Source organism: Micromesistius poutassou, assembly GCF_964030765.1.
Source record: "Micromesistius poutassou genome assembly, chromosome: 7".
NCBI lineage: Eukaryota > Metazoa > Chordata > Actinopteri > Gadiformes > Gadidae > Micromesistius > Micromesistius poutassou.
In genome coordinates, this window is record NC_140277.1 from 19,167,016 (window position 1) to 19,187,228 (window position 20,213).

The following is a 20,213-nucleotide window of genomic DNA, read 5'->3' on the forward strand; positions in this document are numbered from 1 at the left end:
CCTTGCTGTTGAGTCTGTGCTGGTTTTGGTACAGTGCAGAGCGTCCGGAGCAGAGACGTGACACAGCGGCGTCTCCGCGCTCCTGAAGCAGCGCCTGGAGCCGCTCCACTGGTTGTTCTTCACGCTTGTTGCCGTGTTGCTCCTCTCGCTCTCTCTCTCGCTCTCTCTCTCTCTCTCTGCTCACTCTTTCTTCTCCTAATCTCCTCTTAATGTTTTGATCCGCCCCCTCCCTGGGCGTCTGCTTTCCTTCCTTTCCTTTCTCTCTCTTCCTCCGTGTTTCTCTAATGTGTGTCTCTCTCTCTCCTCATCCGTGTGTCACTTCTCTCCTCTCCTGACACACTCTCCTCTTGCTGGTGCTGCGTCTCTCAGAGATGGCCTTAAACAGATGCTCCGAGATGTGTGTGTGTGTGTGTGTGTGTGTGTGTGTGTGTGTGTGTGTGTGTGTGTCTGTGCGCTTATTTGTGTGTGTGTGTGTGTGTGCATGCGTGTGCTGCCTCCACAAATTGACTCATCGATGACATGCGCACAACACAGCGGCCTCCCACGGATGGGGGAGGAGAGGAGAGTAAGAATAGGAAATACAGAGAGAGAGCAGGATACAGCGAGGGAAAGAGGGGGAGAGAGAGATAGGAAGAGGTCAGGAGAGTAGGTAGAAGATGACAGAGAGGGAGATTAAAAGATAGAGAGACAGGAATGAGAGAAGCTGGTTATAGAGAGAGAGAGAGAAGCTAAGGGGAGTGCAGAGATGTAGAGTGGGTGTTTGAACATGGAGATAGTTAGGTTTAAAAATGAAATACAAGGAAACGCATAAAGACAGTTAAGAACATTCCTCACTACGTCAATACATATAAACTATTATAACTATTATCAAACCATACCAAGCCTTACCAAACCATACCATACAAACCATACCAAACCATACCAAGCCCTACCAAACCATACCCTACCAAAGCATACCAAACCATACCATATCAAACTATACCAAACCATACCAAACCATACCCTACCAAACCATACCATACCCTACTAAAGCATACCAAACCATACCAAACCCTACCATACCATATCAAACCCTTCCAAACCATACCAAACCCTACCAGACCATATCAAACCATACACTACCAAACCATACCAAGCCCTACCAAACCATACCAAACCAAACCATACCAAGCCCTACCAAACCCTACCCTACCAAACCATACCAAACCAAACCTCTCCAAACCATATCAAACCATACACTACCAAACCATACCAAGCCCTACCAAACCCTACCCTACCAAACCATACCAAACCAAACCTCTCCAAACCATATCATACCAAACCATACCAAACCAAATCATACCAATACTTGTACCAAAAGGTCCTGCTGCAGTGACACTTGAGGCATTTCCAGCCTTTGAATATAGTTTATAAATGCCTTATACGTTTATAAAGTCCTCACGATATAAGAGCTCACACAGAAGACTTAACTACTAAATACACACACAAATGTTTGTGTATTTATAAGGATTATGTTTAATCTTTAGCTACTATTATCTTATTTCATATGTTGTTCACATCATAAATTAAACAATCTTCTATTCTTAACAGGCTTTTCATGTAAGGCATACATATACACATTTAATGACTGTCTCAATGTGTATATATTTGATTACATGGAACTTTTTTCATGACACATATCACAGGATTACTGTCAAATCACAATTTCATGCATGATGTGTAAATCATACAGAGATTATGTTTAACTAGGCTTCTGATTTGGCTTTAACCCCATTATTTAATATTAACAAAACATTTAGCACTTTGGGAAACCATTAGTTTGAGCGATGTGTCTCTTTCCACCGCTGTGCATTGTGTGAATGTCTGCTTGTTCCTTTTGCAGTGGTAAATTGAATTGCCCTTTTTGAAGAGACGTCTATGACAACAAGCACTTGACTTGGAAATGCTTTCCATGAGCAGGTGAATGCAAGGGCACACGAGGCCTTCAGTGAGAGGTGCCCAGCATGGCCTCGCGTGACTCCTGCTTATGCCCCTCCATACGCTCTCCCACTCCCTGCTCCGTGACCACAATCCACGTGTGAGTCTGAGTTACGAGGTCTTATTGAGGTGATAACGTTTTGGCCAAACTGGCCTTCCTCAGATCACATAAATGTGTTAAAACAACCTTTTTGATGATGCAGCTGTATTATAATATGCCATTCTACACGCCAGTATGGTCAGGTCAGGTGTGGTTTGGTATGAGTGATGAGTGAGTGATGGTGTGGTGTAATAAGGCTTGGCTTGGTGTGGTTTGGTATGCTTGGTGTGGTCTGGTATGCTTGGTGTGGTTTGGTATGCTTGGTTTGGTTTGGTGTGGTTTGGTGTGGTCTGGTGTGGTTTGGTGTGGTCTGGTGTGGTCTGGTGTGGTTTGGTGTGGTCTGGTGTGGTCTGGTGTGGTTTGGTGTGGTTTGGTGTGGTCTGGTGTGGTTTGGTGTGGTTTGGTGTGGTCTGGTGTGGTCTGGTGTGGTTTGGTGTGGTCTGGTGTGGTTTGGTGTGGTTTGGTGTGGTCTGGTGTGGTTTGGTGTGGTTTGGTGTGGTTTGGTGTGGTTTGGTGTGGTCTGGTGTGGTTTGGCATGGTCTGATATGGTGCGGTGTTGTAAGGCTTGGTCTAGTACGGTTTGGTATGGTTTGGTCTTGTTTGGTTTGGTGTGGATTGGTATGGTCTGGTATGGTTTGGTGTGGTTTGGTCTGGTCTGGTATGGTTTGGTATAGTCTGGTATGGTTTGGTATGGTATCATCCAGTTTGATTAGTATGGTGTGGATAAGCTCTGAATGGAAATGTATGGTTGGCTATTATATGTTTTGGGAGGGACTGCTATGGTTTGGTGTGGTTGGCTATGATATGTTTTGGGAGGGACTGCTATGGTTTGGTGTGGTTGGGTATGAGATGTTTTGGGAGGGACTGCTATGGTTTGGTGTGGTTGGCTATGATATGTTTTGGGAGGGACTGCTATGGTTTGGTGTGGTTGGCTATGATATGTTTTGGGAGGGACTGCTATGGTTTGGTGTGGTTGGGTATGATATGTTTTGGGAGGGACTGCTATGGTTTGGTGTGGTTGGGTATGATATGTTTTGGGAGAGACTGCTATGGTTTGGTTGTTAAATCCATGAAGTTAGAAGGCTTAAGTTAGGTCTTCTGAGTGAGCTAATCTATAGTGAGGACTGACTATATAAGTGTTGCTTATCATTTATATATTACATTTAAAGGCTGGAAATGCCTGAAGTACCAATGCAGCAGTACTGAGTAATAAGAAGTAATAAAAAGTAAGGTATATACTTAAGATGAGCTCACACAAAAAACGGTTTATAACTGGTTGTAAAACCGTTGTAAAAACATGTTTTAAACAGTTTGCTTGTTTACTTATGCCTTCTAAATTGTCTTACAAAACATTTTCTCAGTATCGTGTTAATAATTAATAACTGATTGTGATTTCTTATTGAGCAACAATGATTTATAACACTGAATTCAGTAGGAATTCGCTGTTCACTTCATTAAGGCCCCAAAGTTATTTTAAAGTGCTGCCATTTATTGTTTTATCAACCTCTGATTGATCAGAGCTGGTAGGTGTAATGTGACAAACTATGTGACATGTGCACACACACACACACACACACACACACACACACACACACACACACACACACACAGAGAGACACACACACACACACACACACACACACACACACACACACAGAGAGACACACACACACACACACACACACACACACACACACACACACACACACACACTAGAATAGTAATAGATATAGACCTAGGAAAGACACTCCTGCTGCCCACAAATTGACACACACACACACACACACACACACACACACACACACACACACACACACACACATACATGCACACCCACATCGCACACACACACACACCCACACCCACAGGCGTGAACACATACAGGCATGTGCACACACATCTCCACCGACGGCTCGCTGTGCTGAGATCTTATATAAAGCAGAGTAGGAGGCAGAAAGCTATTTCAAGACCAGAGAGAGTGAGTGTGTGTGTTTCCATCCATATGGATTTGTGTATGTGTGTGTGTGACTGTGTGAACCTCTCCCTCGTGTAACATCTCTGATTCAGTTTGTTTCGTAACCAGCTAGGTTTGCTATAAAGTTAGGCGGACATTTCTGCGAGCTTGGGAGGCAGGCCCTTCTCTGGACACTTTGAGAGACACTGATTGCATGATGCTGAAAATACCAACAGATCCACTGCAAATAGATTCCATAACTCCCAGAAGCAGTGCCGCGCTTTCTACCTCAAACAGCATGATAGCAGGGTTTCACAATGTTCCAAGGTTAAGGAGATAACGGTAATTACTAGAACTGCTGATAACCACCATTCAAGGGGTAACTTTGTGTTGTTTCTAGAACTTGGTTCTAAGGGTGGTCAGGGATTCTTTTTTTTTTTTTTAATCAATGCACCTTATTTTTCTCTATTAAGGACTTTTTTTTGTTGAAACCAGTCACATTAGTTTTATAGTAGAATAACATGATTAGCTTTGTTATTTTATTATGTAATACAGACAACATTATGTACAACTTTACAGAAAGGGTCCAATAATAACCATTAATAATAATACTAATTATGAAGTCATAATCATTAACTAACAGCTTACTAATGTTTTTGTAATTTACTAATGGTGTTCATGTTAACAAAAGGTATTAATGCATACATTATTCAACACCATGAGTAAACATGGTAAGTGATAACTAGACCATTAGCTAACTATTGGTTACTACTACTTAATTAACTGATAGTTAATTGTTAGTAAATGCTTATTACTGCATTAAGGAATGGTTACTAATTCTATCCTTATTGTTAAGTATTACCCAAATTATTCTCCACCTTAATCGTTTTTGGCTTAGCACTAGGGACAGAGAAGCTAACCCTTTCTCCTGGTATTTCTATTGTGCTCCTCTTGTATTTCTATTGTGCTCCTCTTGTATTTCTGCCCTACAATCATTTCAAAGTGCGAGCTCAACAGCTGCCGGGAGGAGAGATGCCTGTGTTACATCTGAAAGTCAACAACAAACAACATAAAACGCTCCAGAAGACATTTGAAATCATGTTTGCCAATAAGTATAAATGCCTATCCAGGTAAACCTGACAGGACGCACTGAACAACACGTCAACCAACCCTACAACACTTTCTTTTCTGTGTAGTATGCAGTATACACTGTTCCTGTGCAGCGTAATTAGGCCAAATCAAGTTCCCGTGGGGTTTAAAAGTGAAACGGTCAGTTCAGTAAGGTAACAAGGATTATATTGAGTAACTGGGCCACTGTCTTTTCAAAAAGTAATAGCTTGGGAGTATTTTTTGGGAGCCCCAATCCAAGGGGCATTCAGGGCTGTTTCTGTGACGGTGGAGCGATGGCCACCACAGACGACTCCACTAACCAGAACCACTGACCTGATGACTGACACTAACCAGAACCACTAACCTGATGACTGACACTAACCAGCCCCACTAACCTGATGGCTGACACTAACCAGAACCACTAACCTGATGACTGACACTAACCAGAACCACTAACCTGATGGCTGACACTAACCAGCCCCACTAACCTGATGACTGACACTAACCAGCCCCACTAACCTGACGGCCACCACAAAACACTAACCTGACACTAACCAGAACCACTAACCTGATGACTGACACTAACCATCCCCACAAACCTGACGGCCACCACAAAACACTTCACTAACCTGATGGCTGACACTAACCAGAACCACTAACCTGACACTAACCAGAACCACTAACCTGACGGCCACCACAAAGCACTCCACTAACCTGATGGCTGACACTAACCAGCCCCACTAACCTGATGACTGACACTAACCAGAACCACTAACCTGATGACTGACACTAACCAGAACCACTAACCTGATGGCTGACACTAACCAGAACCACTAACCTGATGACTGACACTAACCAGAACCACTAACCTGATGGCTGACACTAACCAGAACCACTAACCTGATGGCTGGCACTAACCAGAACCACTAACCTGATGGCTGACACTAACCAGAACCACTAACCTGATGACTGACACTAACCAGCCCCACTAACCTGACGGCCACCACAAAACACTAACCTGACACTAACCAGAACCACTAACCTGATGGCTGACACTAACCAGAACCACTAACCTGATGGCTGACACTAACCAGAACCACTAACCTGATGACTGACACTAACCAGCCCCACTAACCTGATGACTGACACTAACCAGAACCACTAACCTGATGGCTGACACTAACCAGAACCACTAACCTGATGGCTGACACTAACCAGAACCACTAACCTGATGACTGACACTAACCAGCCCCACTAACCTGACGGCCACCACAAAACACTTCACTAACCTGACACTAACCAGAACCACTAACCTGATGACTGGCACTAACCAGAACCACTAACCTGATGGCTGACACTATCCAGAACCACTAACCTGATGACTGACACTAACCAGAACCACTAACCTGATGACTGACACTAACCAGAACCACTAACCTGATGGCTGGCACTAACCAGAACCACTAACCTGATGACTGACACTAACCAGAACCACTAACCTGATGGCTGGCACTAACCAGAACCACTAACCTGATGGCTGGCACTAACCAGCCCCACTAACCTGATGGCTGAGACTAACCAGAACCACTAACCTGATGGCTGACACTAACCAGAACCACTAACCTGATGGCTGACACTAACCAGAACCACTAACCTGATGGCTGACACTAACCAGAACCACTAACCTGATGGCTGACACTAACCAGAACCACTAACCTGATGGCTGGCACTAACCAGCCCCACTAACCTGATGGCTGACACTAACCAGCCCCACTAACCTGATGGCTGACACTAACCTGACGGCGGGCACTAACCAGAACCACTAACCTGATGACTGGCACCAGGACCAGGAGTTGACTAATGTGCTCCACAACCAGAGCTGAGGTCAGAAGCCCGGTCTGCAGCCACGTGTCGCCTGTAGTGACCACGGTGGACGCTGCTTCAGGTGCACTGCTAGATAAACAAGGACCAGTTGACTCTCTGCAGAATGCAGGGAGGTCTGTAGGGGTGGAACCACACACGTATTCCTACCCATTCTTTTCGGTGCGGCTCCAACGGTTCGATGCACGTTTCATTTCGGTACGTACCGAAAAAATATATATATTTTGTGTTGAGGACCACAATGGAAATAAGTCCTGGACTTTGTGTTTTTATCCTTAATTGTATTTGATGTCTTTTCATTTGTGTAAGGCATTTGTTTGATGACAATTTAATAAATCAAATTAAAATCTAATTGTAAAAATAAAATAATAAAAACTGTTGTACCGAAAAACACACCGAACCGTGACTTGAAAACCGAGGTACGCACCGGACCGTGACTTTAGCGTCTCCTTACGCCCCTAGAAAGCCACACAAGTTGTGTGTAACGTTCTGTGAAGAACTGGATGATCTCAACAGTAAGATCTGACCCACTGTGTTGTTGACGTGTTTGTGAGTTTCCTTAGTAACTAATCAATTCAACTTCCCCGAGTGTTAACCAATCAGAGGTTAGAACAAAAAACAAAACAAACAGATGTATTTATTCTTTTCTTTGTTTTTTAATCATAAATCATTGACTTACAAAATTTGATTTGACAAGGATATGGTTGTCATGGGAACATGGAGAAATGATTTAAATGAGAGGACAGAACCGGGGGCTGGCCAGACTACGGTGAGAACGTCTCTGGTTTATGTGCTCCGTGGTTCCAGCCCAAGACGCTGCTCGAGTTAAACCAAGGCCGCTCAATCTTTGTCATCACGTTGCTAAGAGGTCGTCATAGCAACTCCGCATCAGAGCTGCCGCGTGTGTCAGCGCGTCTGTTGTCACGTCAAACCGGCCCACTCGTCCTCCTGGACGGCGGCGTGACGCCCGGCCGCCGTCTCCTCGTTAATCAGCGGCCATTGTCCCCGCCGCCGCCGCCGCCGCCGCCGCCGCCAGGTGCTTCTCTGCCCGGGGGTTGTCATGGTGACTTGGTGTTGAGTACCTGGACCGTCTTGCGGCCGTAGTGCCAGTAGCTGTAGCCGGAGGCGGCCGTCGTCACCGCCGTCACGTACCTACGGGACACATGGACCAACGAGGGGTCTGATTGGTCCACAGTGCAGCCCCAACGTTGCTAGTGGCAACTGATGGTGTTTCTACATGTTAGGACGTTCAGCAGACGCTTTGATCCACAGCCACTTCCAATAAGTACATTGGTCAGAGAAAGATAAACAACATATCACTGTCTGTACAGTAAGGATGTTCATAGAACCAAGTGCCAAGCACTAACAATCACTAGGTTAACCCGTTCCCCGTCTACAACAAAGACGGCTAGGATAAGACGCTACACAACTTAGTACTTTAACTAAGTACGACTTACTTTAAGTGCCAGGACGTACGACATAACTATAAGTGCGTAAGAGGGTTGGGACGGGGTGGCTATTTTGAGGGTAGAAAAACTAATTGAATGGTCCTAATTTGTTATCTGCTTGGCCTTTCACCCGATACAACCCCGTCTCTGGTCGGTCGCACAACATATCCAAATAGCCCTGCTGTCACTGTCTGCCGTCACCCGGCTCAGAGCCCCCACAATGCACCGGTCTGTGGGCGGGACATGTCGCCCACGGCAACACTCTTGGGGACGGGTCTACTTTTACTCCCGAGCTAGCGGTAGCTGCAGCACATGTCCCCGTCACATCACATCACTCCTGTGCCAATGGCCCGACGCACATGGAAGTGGAGCCTGGCTCTGACGAAACGCCGTGTCTTACAACACCCGACCAGAACCAGGGGGGCTGGTTGTTAACGGTGGAACTTTAGAGACAGCAGCAGCTGGACCACGAAACGGTCCTATGTATATTCTTGTGTGCGTTACCATAGCGACTGCAGCAGCGGACTGTCCGTGTATTTGAAGACCGGAGCAGCGAGGGAAGCGGCGACTAGAAGGAGCTGGATGGCTGTGTTCACCTACACACACAGAGACACACTGTTAGATCATTATCTATCACCACTACGTATTTCAATGTGGATGTGTTTGCAATCGATACCAAAAACATGTTGGTATGTTAAGGGCAATCCTCATTGTGCGTGCGTGCGTGCGTGCGTGCGTGCGTGCGTGCGTGCGTGCGTGCGTGCGTGCCTTACCTTGCTGAATAACGTGGGTTTGAGCTGGGCTGTAGTGTAACATGGATTAAAAAATTTACTGAGGGTCACCTGCAATGAAAAGAAGAGAACAGAGGGTTGAAACAGATTGTTGTTTTACTGGTGCGTGCTCCAGGGCTCTGGCTGGGGGTCCCCTCCGCTCCCCTGTCGCCTCCAGGAATCCCCTGGGGCCGGTGGACATAGGGGACCCGGTTCGAGCCCGGGACTGAGGTGAACAGCAGGGCTTCTTACCGGTGGAGGCACAGTCTTGTATCTGACCCAGAAGACTGCGGCTATCAGACCGATGTCTCTGAAGATCACCAGAGCCGTGAGAGGAGCTGAGGGCAGAGGAAAGGAAAAATCAAACCCCAAATGGAACTCAATGGCTCATTGAATCACACGTCGATGTATCGGTTATGGTTGAGATCTACTGATATGACAACATGCCTCTCTGGGAAACACTTCCCCTATCGATGGCCCTGTTTCCACCACAGGAACGTGGCGGTTCCACAACCCTTCTCTGGGGTTGTGGAACACCCGTTTAGCGGATGTCCGGTTGTGTCTTTCTCATCCGTCTACCAGAAAGGCACAACCTCATACAGTTCAGGAGGAATCACGCGCCACAGGCTCAGATGAAATGAAATGAAAATGTGGCAAAATAAAACGCATTCAGTTTGGCAACAACAAACAAAAAAATATTCACTATGTGTGCTAAACGTAATTTATTGAAGTAGCATCAATTGATTAAATATCGGTAGCTGAGATGCTAATGCTAACTGTGATTCTAATGCTAATGCTAGATATGATCAATACAAATAAAATCTTTTTGCACTGCCCAGTGTTTATTGATTGTTTTGTTGACAGTCAATCAGCAGTGACGGCCGTTTGCAGAACTAAGGATACACCGTCTGACTTTGTCAGTCCCGGTACCTTGGCTTTCAGTATCGGCCGATACCAAGTACCGAACAGATACCGGTGTTTAATTAACAAGCTGTAGGCCTCATTCACTCAACACCTTTTCTTATTGTCTTGGACTCGTTGGTATTTGCACTCAGACTTGTCTCGGTCTCAGCCTTTGGGCTCGCCAATATTGTAGTTTGTCCCGAGCGAGTCCAGCTGCCCTGGCTTTCATTCTTCAAAACCAAATCCTTGATTAAGCTTGTTCAGAAAATGGGCATTGGTTTAATTCATTTAAAATAGAACGGGCATTGACATTGGCCCCCTAGTAACCAATCGTATGCCTGCCTCAATACACTTCCATGCCTGCATGCTATCCGCCCGTCGAACCTCTGTGGAGGTTACACTCGATGAGAGGTAGTGAGAATTATCTGTCTGCATGAACTCAGAGAAGGTGGAGCTACATTACTACACCTCAATTTCACGAGACACACGTGGATTGTTTAATTCATCGTTTTAGTATATCGTTTAACAAACTAACACTTGGCTCAACTATCTAAATAAACGCTTGAATTCCACTGTGTGGTCAAACGTATTATTCATTGCACTGAATTGAGGCTGTCTAACTTGTTAACCAAGGGGTGCTATCAACAGGCGGGGCTCCAGACTAACTTTTTGCATTGGTTGTGCCTAATTTTGTGCCTAATTTTTTTTTTAGGTGCACCCAAATTTTTCATTGCGTCGCCTTTAACGCCATAAGGTCACCTTTTTATCGCTCTCAATAACTTTCATATAATGTGAATGATTTCTAAACAAGAATAAGGTGTAGAGAAATGCTTGTCTTTATTTGAAGCACAATTATATAAAAATAAAAATCAAGTGTTTCAAGTGCTTCACTAAGCTGAAATTTAACATTTCAAACTAAAACAAAATAAAAACTAAAGCAAAATAAAACATTTCCAAATAAAAGGGCTTGTGCTTAAAGGGTAATTCACCCATAAAACAACATTGTGCTCCAACACTATATATCATATATTTATAGGTGATTTTGCTGCAATTGAATATACTAACTCCAAATTAAAAAGTAAATCTCTTTACCGATACACTTCCGGTGATTTGACTCAATCAAGCCCCAATCAAATCACCTGAAGAAAAATGCACAACTACAAGTTCTGAATGGGGGCGGGTCACAATGGATGGGGCCGAGATGATTGACAGTGCAGATGATAGCGCTCTTTGGTTGACAGCGGGAGAGGGAGGGGAGCTGGAAGACTGAACCGCACTATCCTGGACAGAGCGGATCCTATATGTTTTTAAAGGTTTTAAAACATATAGGTGCCTGGTGTGCAATGATCATGACATCATCAAACATTAAAATAGCTACTGGACCACACGACACGCAGAAACTTAAACACGCAACAAACGGCAGGCGTGTTAAACAACCCAATAAATCCAACCTACCTTTGTAAGCTTGTTCAATAATTGGAGAGAGGGAGGAGATGGAAGACGGATCTGCGCTGTCCTTTAGGACGGCTGGGTTGTTTAACATGCAGTGGGTTGTTTAACACACCTGCCGTTTATTGTGTGTTTAAGTTTGTGTGTGTCGTGGGGTCCAGACTCTCAGTAGTAGGGCTGGTTGGAACAGCAGGCTCCGTTTTTTCAATTAAAAAACTTTCTATGTTTCTACCTTGCTTCATTTTCCCTCGTCTTTGGTCGCGTTTATTTTCTTCCTCCGTTTCAGTTACTCTGGCGCTCAGATCGCTCGCAATTTTTAAACACACACACAAGCAGTGAACAAGACCACAGCCAATCAGAGGCAAAGACCCGACCGAGCTCTTTCTCTTACTGGTTTAGACAGCGATATGATCCTACCACGAGTGTGAGTTCAGTCACAGGAGAACACAGAGAGATGATGCGATTGCGAAGGAAATTAATGTTTTTACCCCGGTGCACCAGTGCGTCTGTTATGATGGCTAAGGCTGCAGTCAAGAAAATGTTTGCGTCACCGTTCAAAGTTATACGGTTTTCGGGCACCGTAGCAATACATTAAAAAAATTAATTGAAATATCTTGACTCCGCTATAACGTGGCACGAAGTTCTGGAAGAACTGTGCGAGTCTAACGGTGTAGAACTTGCAGAATGGTTTGCAATGGTGCGCCTGAACAGTGACGACTAAAATATTTTTAAGGATGAATAGTGCGGCCGAACACCCTGGTTCACACTGATTTTACTTGCGCTAACACCCTGGTTCACACTGATTTTACTTGCGCTAACACCCTGGTTCACGTGGATTTCGCGTGATTGTACTCGCGCAAGTTGAAATATTTGAACTTTTCCGCGTGCTTGATGCTTGGTCGCGACGCCCATCAGCGCTCACTCCCTGAAGTCCAGAGCGCAGCACGGAGGAGAAAGGGATTGTTGCCGTTTGCGGACTCCCGGAGCTCTATATAATATAATATATCTAGATATCTATCAAATATAATATAATATCTATCTATATAATATAATATATAATATCACAACCAAAAGCTGTGTGCGCCTCCGGATGATATTATGAATCTTAAACGACTGTGTGGGATTCTCCGACGTCTCTGGTACTGGTAAGTACTGGTACTCTGGTAAGTAACGACTGGTAGTGGTGGTTATCTCCATGGTTGATAAGGAATTGGCGGAAAGAAACTTTGGCGGTCACAAGAGGAACCCCCTGCTCCTACAATCACACAGATAAATTTGCCTGATCAAAGTTGCGCAAATCACTCCCTCGTGCAAAGTTTGTCTACTCGTGCGAGCAAACTCAGACGAAAAAAGACCACCATTAACGTCCATACCACTAAAACAAAACTTACCTGGTATGAGCTGAGCATAGGTGAGGCTGACATACAGAACACTGATCAGGATCTTATCAGCCAATGGGTCAAGGGCACTGCCCAACGCCGACTTCTGATTGGGCCATGTTCTTGCAATGTAGCCGTCTAACTGAAGACAGAGCAGAAGACAGAGGGGTACTTCAAGCAGGTTCAGGTAACTCCTGTAGTGTTATATTATTATACAGTTCTGCAGCGTCATGTCCAGGAGCGCAAACACGTTTTGATTCATTCACTGTGAAAGTAAGGTTATGAACACACTGCCCCACTGTACAGCAGCAAGGAAACGTGCCACTGAAGATCATTTATTTGGTCTAACCCGTTACTGACCCCTTTGTGTGCACGGCATTCATTACAGCGCACAGACCACGGGCGCCACCTTTAATTTGAAGCAACTGCTCATTTACACGTGTGTGTGTGTGTGTGTGTGTGTGTTACCATGTCTGTGGCCCCAGCCAGTGTGAACAGAGCCAGGCTGAGGTAAAAGTGCTGGTGGATGATGAGGTAGCCCAGGTAGGGCGACAACACGATCCGACACACACACAGCAGGTTGGGGACGGTCCACGGGTTCTCGTGCTGCGCGGGACGCATTGAGCAGAGAACAGACGGTAAGAGAACGCACAGCATCAGCACAGAATGGAATGACAGACTTGGTGGTAATCAATATACATATTCTATTATGCAATTTACAACACACTAACCATGTTGTGATTAACTCGAGGGAAAACACATTTATCCACGTTTAATCAAAATCATGTTGTTTATTCTAATAGTTATAAATCTGTACAATTGTATTAACCAAACGCACAAATGTTACCCCTTGGACCAGTCTAAACCAGTAAGGAGGGGCAGGCAGTGGGCTGTCGTATACACACCAGCTCTTTGAACTTAAACAGCCCGTGTCCCGGGACATGGACAGCGCTGCCTTGACTTTCATTTCGCTCCGGTGACGGGTCGGTGTCCTGAGGTGGTCGGGGTTTCACGCTGCACAGCCCGCGGGCCCCGGGGGACCGGAGGAGGGGCCGGACGTCGACCACAGGCCAGCCGGGACCTCCCCAGACGAGGGGCCGGACGTGGACCACAGGCCAGCCGGGACCTCCCCGGAGGAGGGCCGGGTTCACCTGAGGGTTCAGCCACGGACCAGTCCGGCAATAGTGCGTGTTTAGATGCGTCTCCGCGCAGGCAGATATCCGCAGATCGCCTCTGAACTGCTTCGGTCCTGTGCCTGGGCTGACAGGTGTCTGCGGTGTCTGCGCTGTCCGCCAGGGCGACGTCCCGGGGCGACACCTGCTCGCCTGACGCGCTGACCCCTCCTGACCCCGGGCCGGCGGCCCCGCGCCGCCCCGCTGGCACAGCCGCACGGCGCTCCTCCGGATGCGATACATCTCAGCTCCGCTGTTACCTGAACGTCTCTCCTTGTTTCATGGTGGGTCGGACCGGTCAGAGCTCAACACAGTGCGTACGGCAGCTTCTGCCTGCGGGCCGCCATGTTGCCGAGTTCCGAGACGGCACGCCACGTCACGGCGTCGTAAAAGCCGCAGCTTGGTTCTGAGCAGTGTTGCCAGACTGGGCAACAACATTGGCTAAAGCCAGTGTTGGCAGACGGGCGGGAAATTGGGCTCAATCTGGCAACACTGGTTCTGCTGCCCTGCTAAATGGGGCCTCCACGAATAGTCAAATCTCCTCACCTTCATGCCTCCTTTCCTTAACCTTTGTGGAAAACGTCAAAAAGGTGCTTCCTTTCGAACATAGGAAAAGACCGCACTGTTTAAAATGAATTCGACTGCACTTTCCTGACCGACGTCATTGCGCAAGGACGGGTATTGCTGACCTCTAGCGGCTCTAGTGGGGAACTACAATTGTCCGAAGATTGACTACAACAAGCGCTCCTTTGATCCATTCGTTCTTGTCGTATTGATTTCAATCGGGTTATCGCCAACAGTGAGAATCACTTAGGTCGGATTTGGCCAACTGGAATATTTGAGGCCACCTTGAATCTAAATCTATATGTGGAAAAAAAAAAAAGAGGCTCAACTTATGTTGATGTTGAAATTAACTGCCCCCAGTAGTCTTTCTTAAATGTGAAGTCAGCATTTTATTTTCTTATGTTGTATATTTTGTTGTGTGCTTGCTAACCAGCAATTAATTAATTTCGATTCAAATAATGTGTTTCTGGAATTGGTATTGTTGGGAAAAACAGTCTGTCTTTACTTGACCAGATAAAATGAGATGGAGAGGTGATAAAGTCTGTCAGCACGAGGGCCTCGTATTTATTGAGTAAAGTAGCAAAGGTAATACTGATTCATAAAGCGTGAGAGATCGAATATTCTACGTCCCCTAACAGCGCTGAGGTCGTCCGGAGCTTCGCCTCCGTGGAAGTTCTGCTTCAGAAGAGCACCCGTGATCCGGTGCATGTGAAACTTATAGTTCTTTCCTAGCCAGGTGTGTGTGTGGTAGACTTTGTGTGGGTTATCGAGGGTTCTCTTGTCCCTGAGCCTCCGGGTTGTGTTGTCTTTCTGTGTGATATGTGTCCTCGCCATCTAGCTGTGGCAGAGTGTTCTCCGCAGACTGATAGGAGGGCTCGAGGGTCATCTTGACCCTCTTGAATGTGTGGTGTGTTTTCCTCGTTAAGTTTGGGCCCAGAGTTGACTATATTCGTAATGTAATGTGTCCGTTAGGTTATTTTTGCCCATCAGTATCCATTATCATCAATTGTATTTTCTTCTCTTCTCTTCTTCTGCTTCACCGCGTCTCTCAGTAGAGTCACAGAGTCGGTAAACTTTGTCGGTGGCCTCTTTATTTAAATATTGCCGCCGTAAAGGATTATGGGATACCAATATCTCCTTTCCTTTCATAATGGTTGGTCAGGGGTAACCTATGCTAAAGGAGGGTTAAATGCATCGAGGCTCCTTTCCTAAGCATTTTTAGAATTCAAACCAACTTCCGGGTCATCTCCTTAGGAAAGGAAATTTCCTATGCAAAAAAGAGGGGACTGAAATGGGGCATCTCGCCCGGGGTCGGGGTTACGACCATGTGTCACATCTCTCATGCGGGTTCTCGTTGGCACTTTTATTTGGTTTTCTTTTGATGAATTTGCTGGCAATCTGGGATTGTTCTTTTATTGATTAATAAAATGTTTTCAACCATGAATTAAATGGTTTGCTCTTCATGTGCAACAACAGTATTATTTTTTACACCTGAACACAATGAATGTAAACTACCTCATTTTCAAACCTTAACCCTTCAGTTCTAAAAAATCTTAGGAAAGGAGCCTTGATGCATCCTTTAACCCTCCTTTAGCGTAGGTTACTCCTGACCAACCTTTACGAAAGGAAAGGAGATATTGGTATCCCATAATCCTTTACTGCGGCAATATTTAAATAAACAGGCCACCACCACAAAGTTTACAGACTCTACGCGAAGACGCATGACGCGGTGAAGCAGAAGAAGAGAAGAGAAGAAAATACAATTGATAATAATGGATACCATAAAATAAATAAAACTACTTTGACTTTGACTCAATAGTATGAAGAGACTATAGCAAATACAGTTTAGCCTGCATCTTGAAGGGAGCAGCTAGCTATGGTACAGCTGCAAGGTTTTGCGACCATACAGCCTTGCAGATGTAGCTACCTTATACTACGTTTTCCCTTCATGATGCAGGCTAAACTATTTACTGCTCTTTATATCAGTTTAATAATAACAAATCAATGTATTTTGCAAAACCGTGTGGAGGAGGGCTTGACTAAACCCACAAAATGAGTTCATTCAATAGAACATGTACAGCCCCCAGTGCTAGTAGTTACGCCCCTTTTGGGGTCGTTGGCTCATGGACTAAAGTGTGTATAATGGCAGGAGTCCCGTTCTTTTGTCTGCTGTAGGAAGTGTAGAATGAGCTAGTAACTTTGATTTTCATGTGTTTCAGGCCTGACCATGTCTGACCGCCGTCCTCGCAAGAAAAACCTTACTCATGATGAAATTGTGCTACTGTTGACTCTATACAATGAGAACAAAACTGTCCTTGAAGCCAAGCTAAATAATTATATCACAAAAAAAAAAAAAATGAGACATGGGAACATATTACTGAAGCTATTACTGCCAAAGGGGTAGAATTGAGGGAAGTCAAAGATGTGCGCAAGAAATGGAGCGACCTGAAGATGCAGGCAGCTGAAGATTTCCCGAAGAATGTGCCAACTGGGGGTGGTGGAAAAGGGGATATGGGGCCATACTTGGGGACACCTCTCCTTGTATTAGAGGGATTGTTGGGGGGGGCGTAGAGAGTGGCGTGGTGCAACCCATGGTCCAGGAGGAGGCCACTGCTGGCCCAGAGAACACCACGTCCAACGTGACTGCGGTGGAATCTGCACCCATGCCCTTGGAGGACCCTGGGACTGTGACGAGCCATGAGGACACTGCGCCCATCGCCATCCCAGAAAGCCTTCCACCACCACCACCAAAACCTACGAGGAGAGGAACTGACATTGACTTCCTTAGAGAGGAACTTTCACGAGTAGAAATAGAGAAAAGTAAGCAAGAGACAGAAAAGATAAAGATAGAGAAGGAGAAATTAGAATTGGAAAAACAAAAACTAAATTTAGAAATATTAAAGTTGCAGGAGGAGCTGAGAACCTATGGCTACAACACACTCACTGAGATTTAATAAATGAATTAACTGATCAATCTGTTTGTTGTTCTTCATTCCAAAAGGGTGTGTAGACCTTAAAGGCCCAGCCCCTTAAGGGCACCGCAGCGATGGGAAGACGTACAGTTTCAGTACAATCTGAGAAATACGCAAGTATTTACTTGCTGCATTAGTCCAATCTGTAGTAATCCAGTTTGATTGCAAGTGTCTTTTGTGTCATTGACAACAATTAAGTTCACATTGTAATAATGTTACATCTGTAAATGATATTACGCAGTACCACTTTTATGCCATTAGTCAGTGGCAATCAGTAATCAGTGTTTGATATCAGATTAGTCAACATGCATATTAATAATAGTAAGGAAATATTTTGTATGTAGATTTGGCTACTTCGTGTATGGGAAATTAGAACCTTATTCTATTTTTATTTAGGCCTACCCAGGGGGCAAAATGAGTTTAACAGACATGGGCTGCTGTCAAAGGTTGTCCTACAAAAATCTATGATGTCTAAGGATTATAAACTGGGTTACTGTAGATCACATCCTGAGGGTGTATGCTGTCAGAAAAATATGGTTTGTATGGTTGAATCAGTCATTCATGCTAGATAGGACTACTTATTCAAAAAGTTAAACTGTGGTTTTATATAAGTCATCTGCATCTGAGTAATCTAAGTCATCTATGTCTAACGAGGAGTAACCTATGCACCTTGTCTGTTCATGAGCTGTTGCTCTAGTCTTAACCTATCAACATGGTGTTAGTATGACTTATTTATACTGTATAAGAACACTCAGCTTAGTATAATTTAGGGTGGCTGCATAGTGAGCCTAATTTATTACAGCCTTCATCTAAAAATAGGTGGTAGCGAGGTAGTCCCGGGTAGCTACTGCGCCGGCTGGTACAGCCACATTATGCTGGGAGACGTCTTGGTCTCCTTCGAGGTCCTGCAATCCATCCTCCATCAGAGGCACCTTCCACTCCATTGCCATGTTGTGGAGAACAACGCAGGCACCTGCTACAACAGCTGCCCTGTCTGGCTCCATAGTGATGCCTGTTAGTAATTGAATTCATACAGGAGGAATAGCCTTAGACCTACTTATAACTTCTTACATGCACAGTTTTTGGAAATACTTGCCAATCTTACATCTTAATACAGATTTAGGGCTTTTTAATCACAGAAAAGTCTCTGACAATATGATTTCACAAAGACTGTAACTAATTTAGAAATATAATTCAGCAATATTTTTTTAGTCACCTCTGTGCAAACAGGCCCACCGCTGCTTCAGCACTCCTATGCAGCGTTCAACCACATTTCTTGTGCGAATGTGGGCAACACTGTAGCACTCCTGCGAGCGACTGGCAGGTGACAAGTATGGGGTCATAAGCCAATCCCTAAGGGGGTACCCAGAGTCACCGAGGAGCCTTCCAGGGTGTCTCCCTGCCTCAAAGTCTTCCCCGAACTGTGAGTGCCGTAGTATGTAGCTGTCATGTTTAGATCCTGGCCATTTGATAACACAATTCGTAATCTTAAGGTCGGCGTCACAGACTATCTGTGCATTTATGGAATGGTATCCTTTTCTGTTAACATAAACAGGTTCGTGGTCCGTTGGGGTCTTGATACGGATGTGCGTTCCGTCAACACAGCCTGTCACATTTGGGAAACCAGCGATATGATCAAATTGTTGACGGACATGGTTAAGTTCCGCAGGCTGTACAGGGAAGCCAACATATGTGTTCAGATGCCGGCACAGAGACACTGCCACAGTTCGAACTGCTCTGCAGACAGTAGACTTGTGCACACAGACCGAGTCACCAACTAGGTTTTGAAAAAACCCAGTGGCAAAATATCTCAGAGCCAAACACACTTGCATCGCTGGACTTAGAGCCGAATTTCGGTTGGTGTTGTGCTGCAGGTCGTTGTCAAGAAGGCCGGTTATTCTAAGTAATTCCGCCCGGCGAAACCGAATTTGCGCATATAGATCGACATCATCATACTCATTAAATGGATCTATACGGTCATGGACAATTCGTTCCCGACGCAAACCGCGTTGAAACTCCTCTTCCCATTGCTCAAAACGAATAGCCATCTTTGGTATTTAAATCGTTTAAGGTTTACCAGTCTTTATCTTTGGAATGGAACTTACACCAGCTAGATGGGAGGTGTAAAATATAAGTTAGAACTTAGTGTTACGTTTAAACTATCTGCTTGGTTCAACTGCTATTTTTTAGTAGAGTGTAAAGTGGAACGTTTGGGCAATTTTCGTTCACCGTAGTCTAAGTTCTGCTGGTGATCAAACTCGGGGAAGGTCCATGTAGACCGAGTCGGAAGAATTGACGTCACAACGATAATGGCGACGCACATTATGAATGGGAAACAAAGTTATGTCCTTGTATATGCTGTTTAATTAAGCGTTTGTGTTGTAAAAACTATACAAGTACTTTCTAAAGGGATTTCTATTTCCACTGTGTTAGAAAAAAAAGTCTGTGCAAGCCCTTTGTAGCCTAAAGTCATTTGAACCAGCAAAGTCTATGGCTAGATTTCGTTGCTCAGCAACCATGCAAACAAAAACAAC

General features: G+C 45.1%; 1 protein-coding gene across 1 annotated transcript; it reads right to left on the minus strand.

Moving 5' to 3' along the window:
• Positions 1-7,658: 7,658 nt before the first annotated feature.
• crls1 (cardiolipin synthase 1) lies at positions 7,659-14,498 on the minus strand. The gene is made up of 7 exons (XM_084470772.1): positions 13,877-14,498; positions 13,440-13,577; positions 12,984-13,113; positions 9,493-9,578; positions 9,244-9,312; positions 8,975-9,066; positions 7,659-8,174 (listed from the first exon to the last, which is right to left on the minus strand). Exons 1-7 carry the CDS (start codon positions 14,384-14,386, stop codon positions 8,081-8,083), a joined length of 1,119 nt encoding a protein of 372 aa, XP_084326898.1. The 5' UTR covers positions 14,387-14,498; the 3' UTR covers positions 7,659-8,080.
• Positions 14,499-20,213: the final 5,715 nt, after the last annotated feature.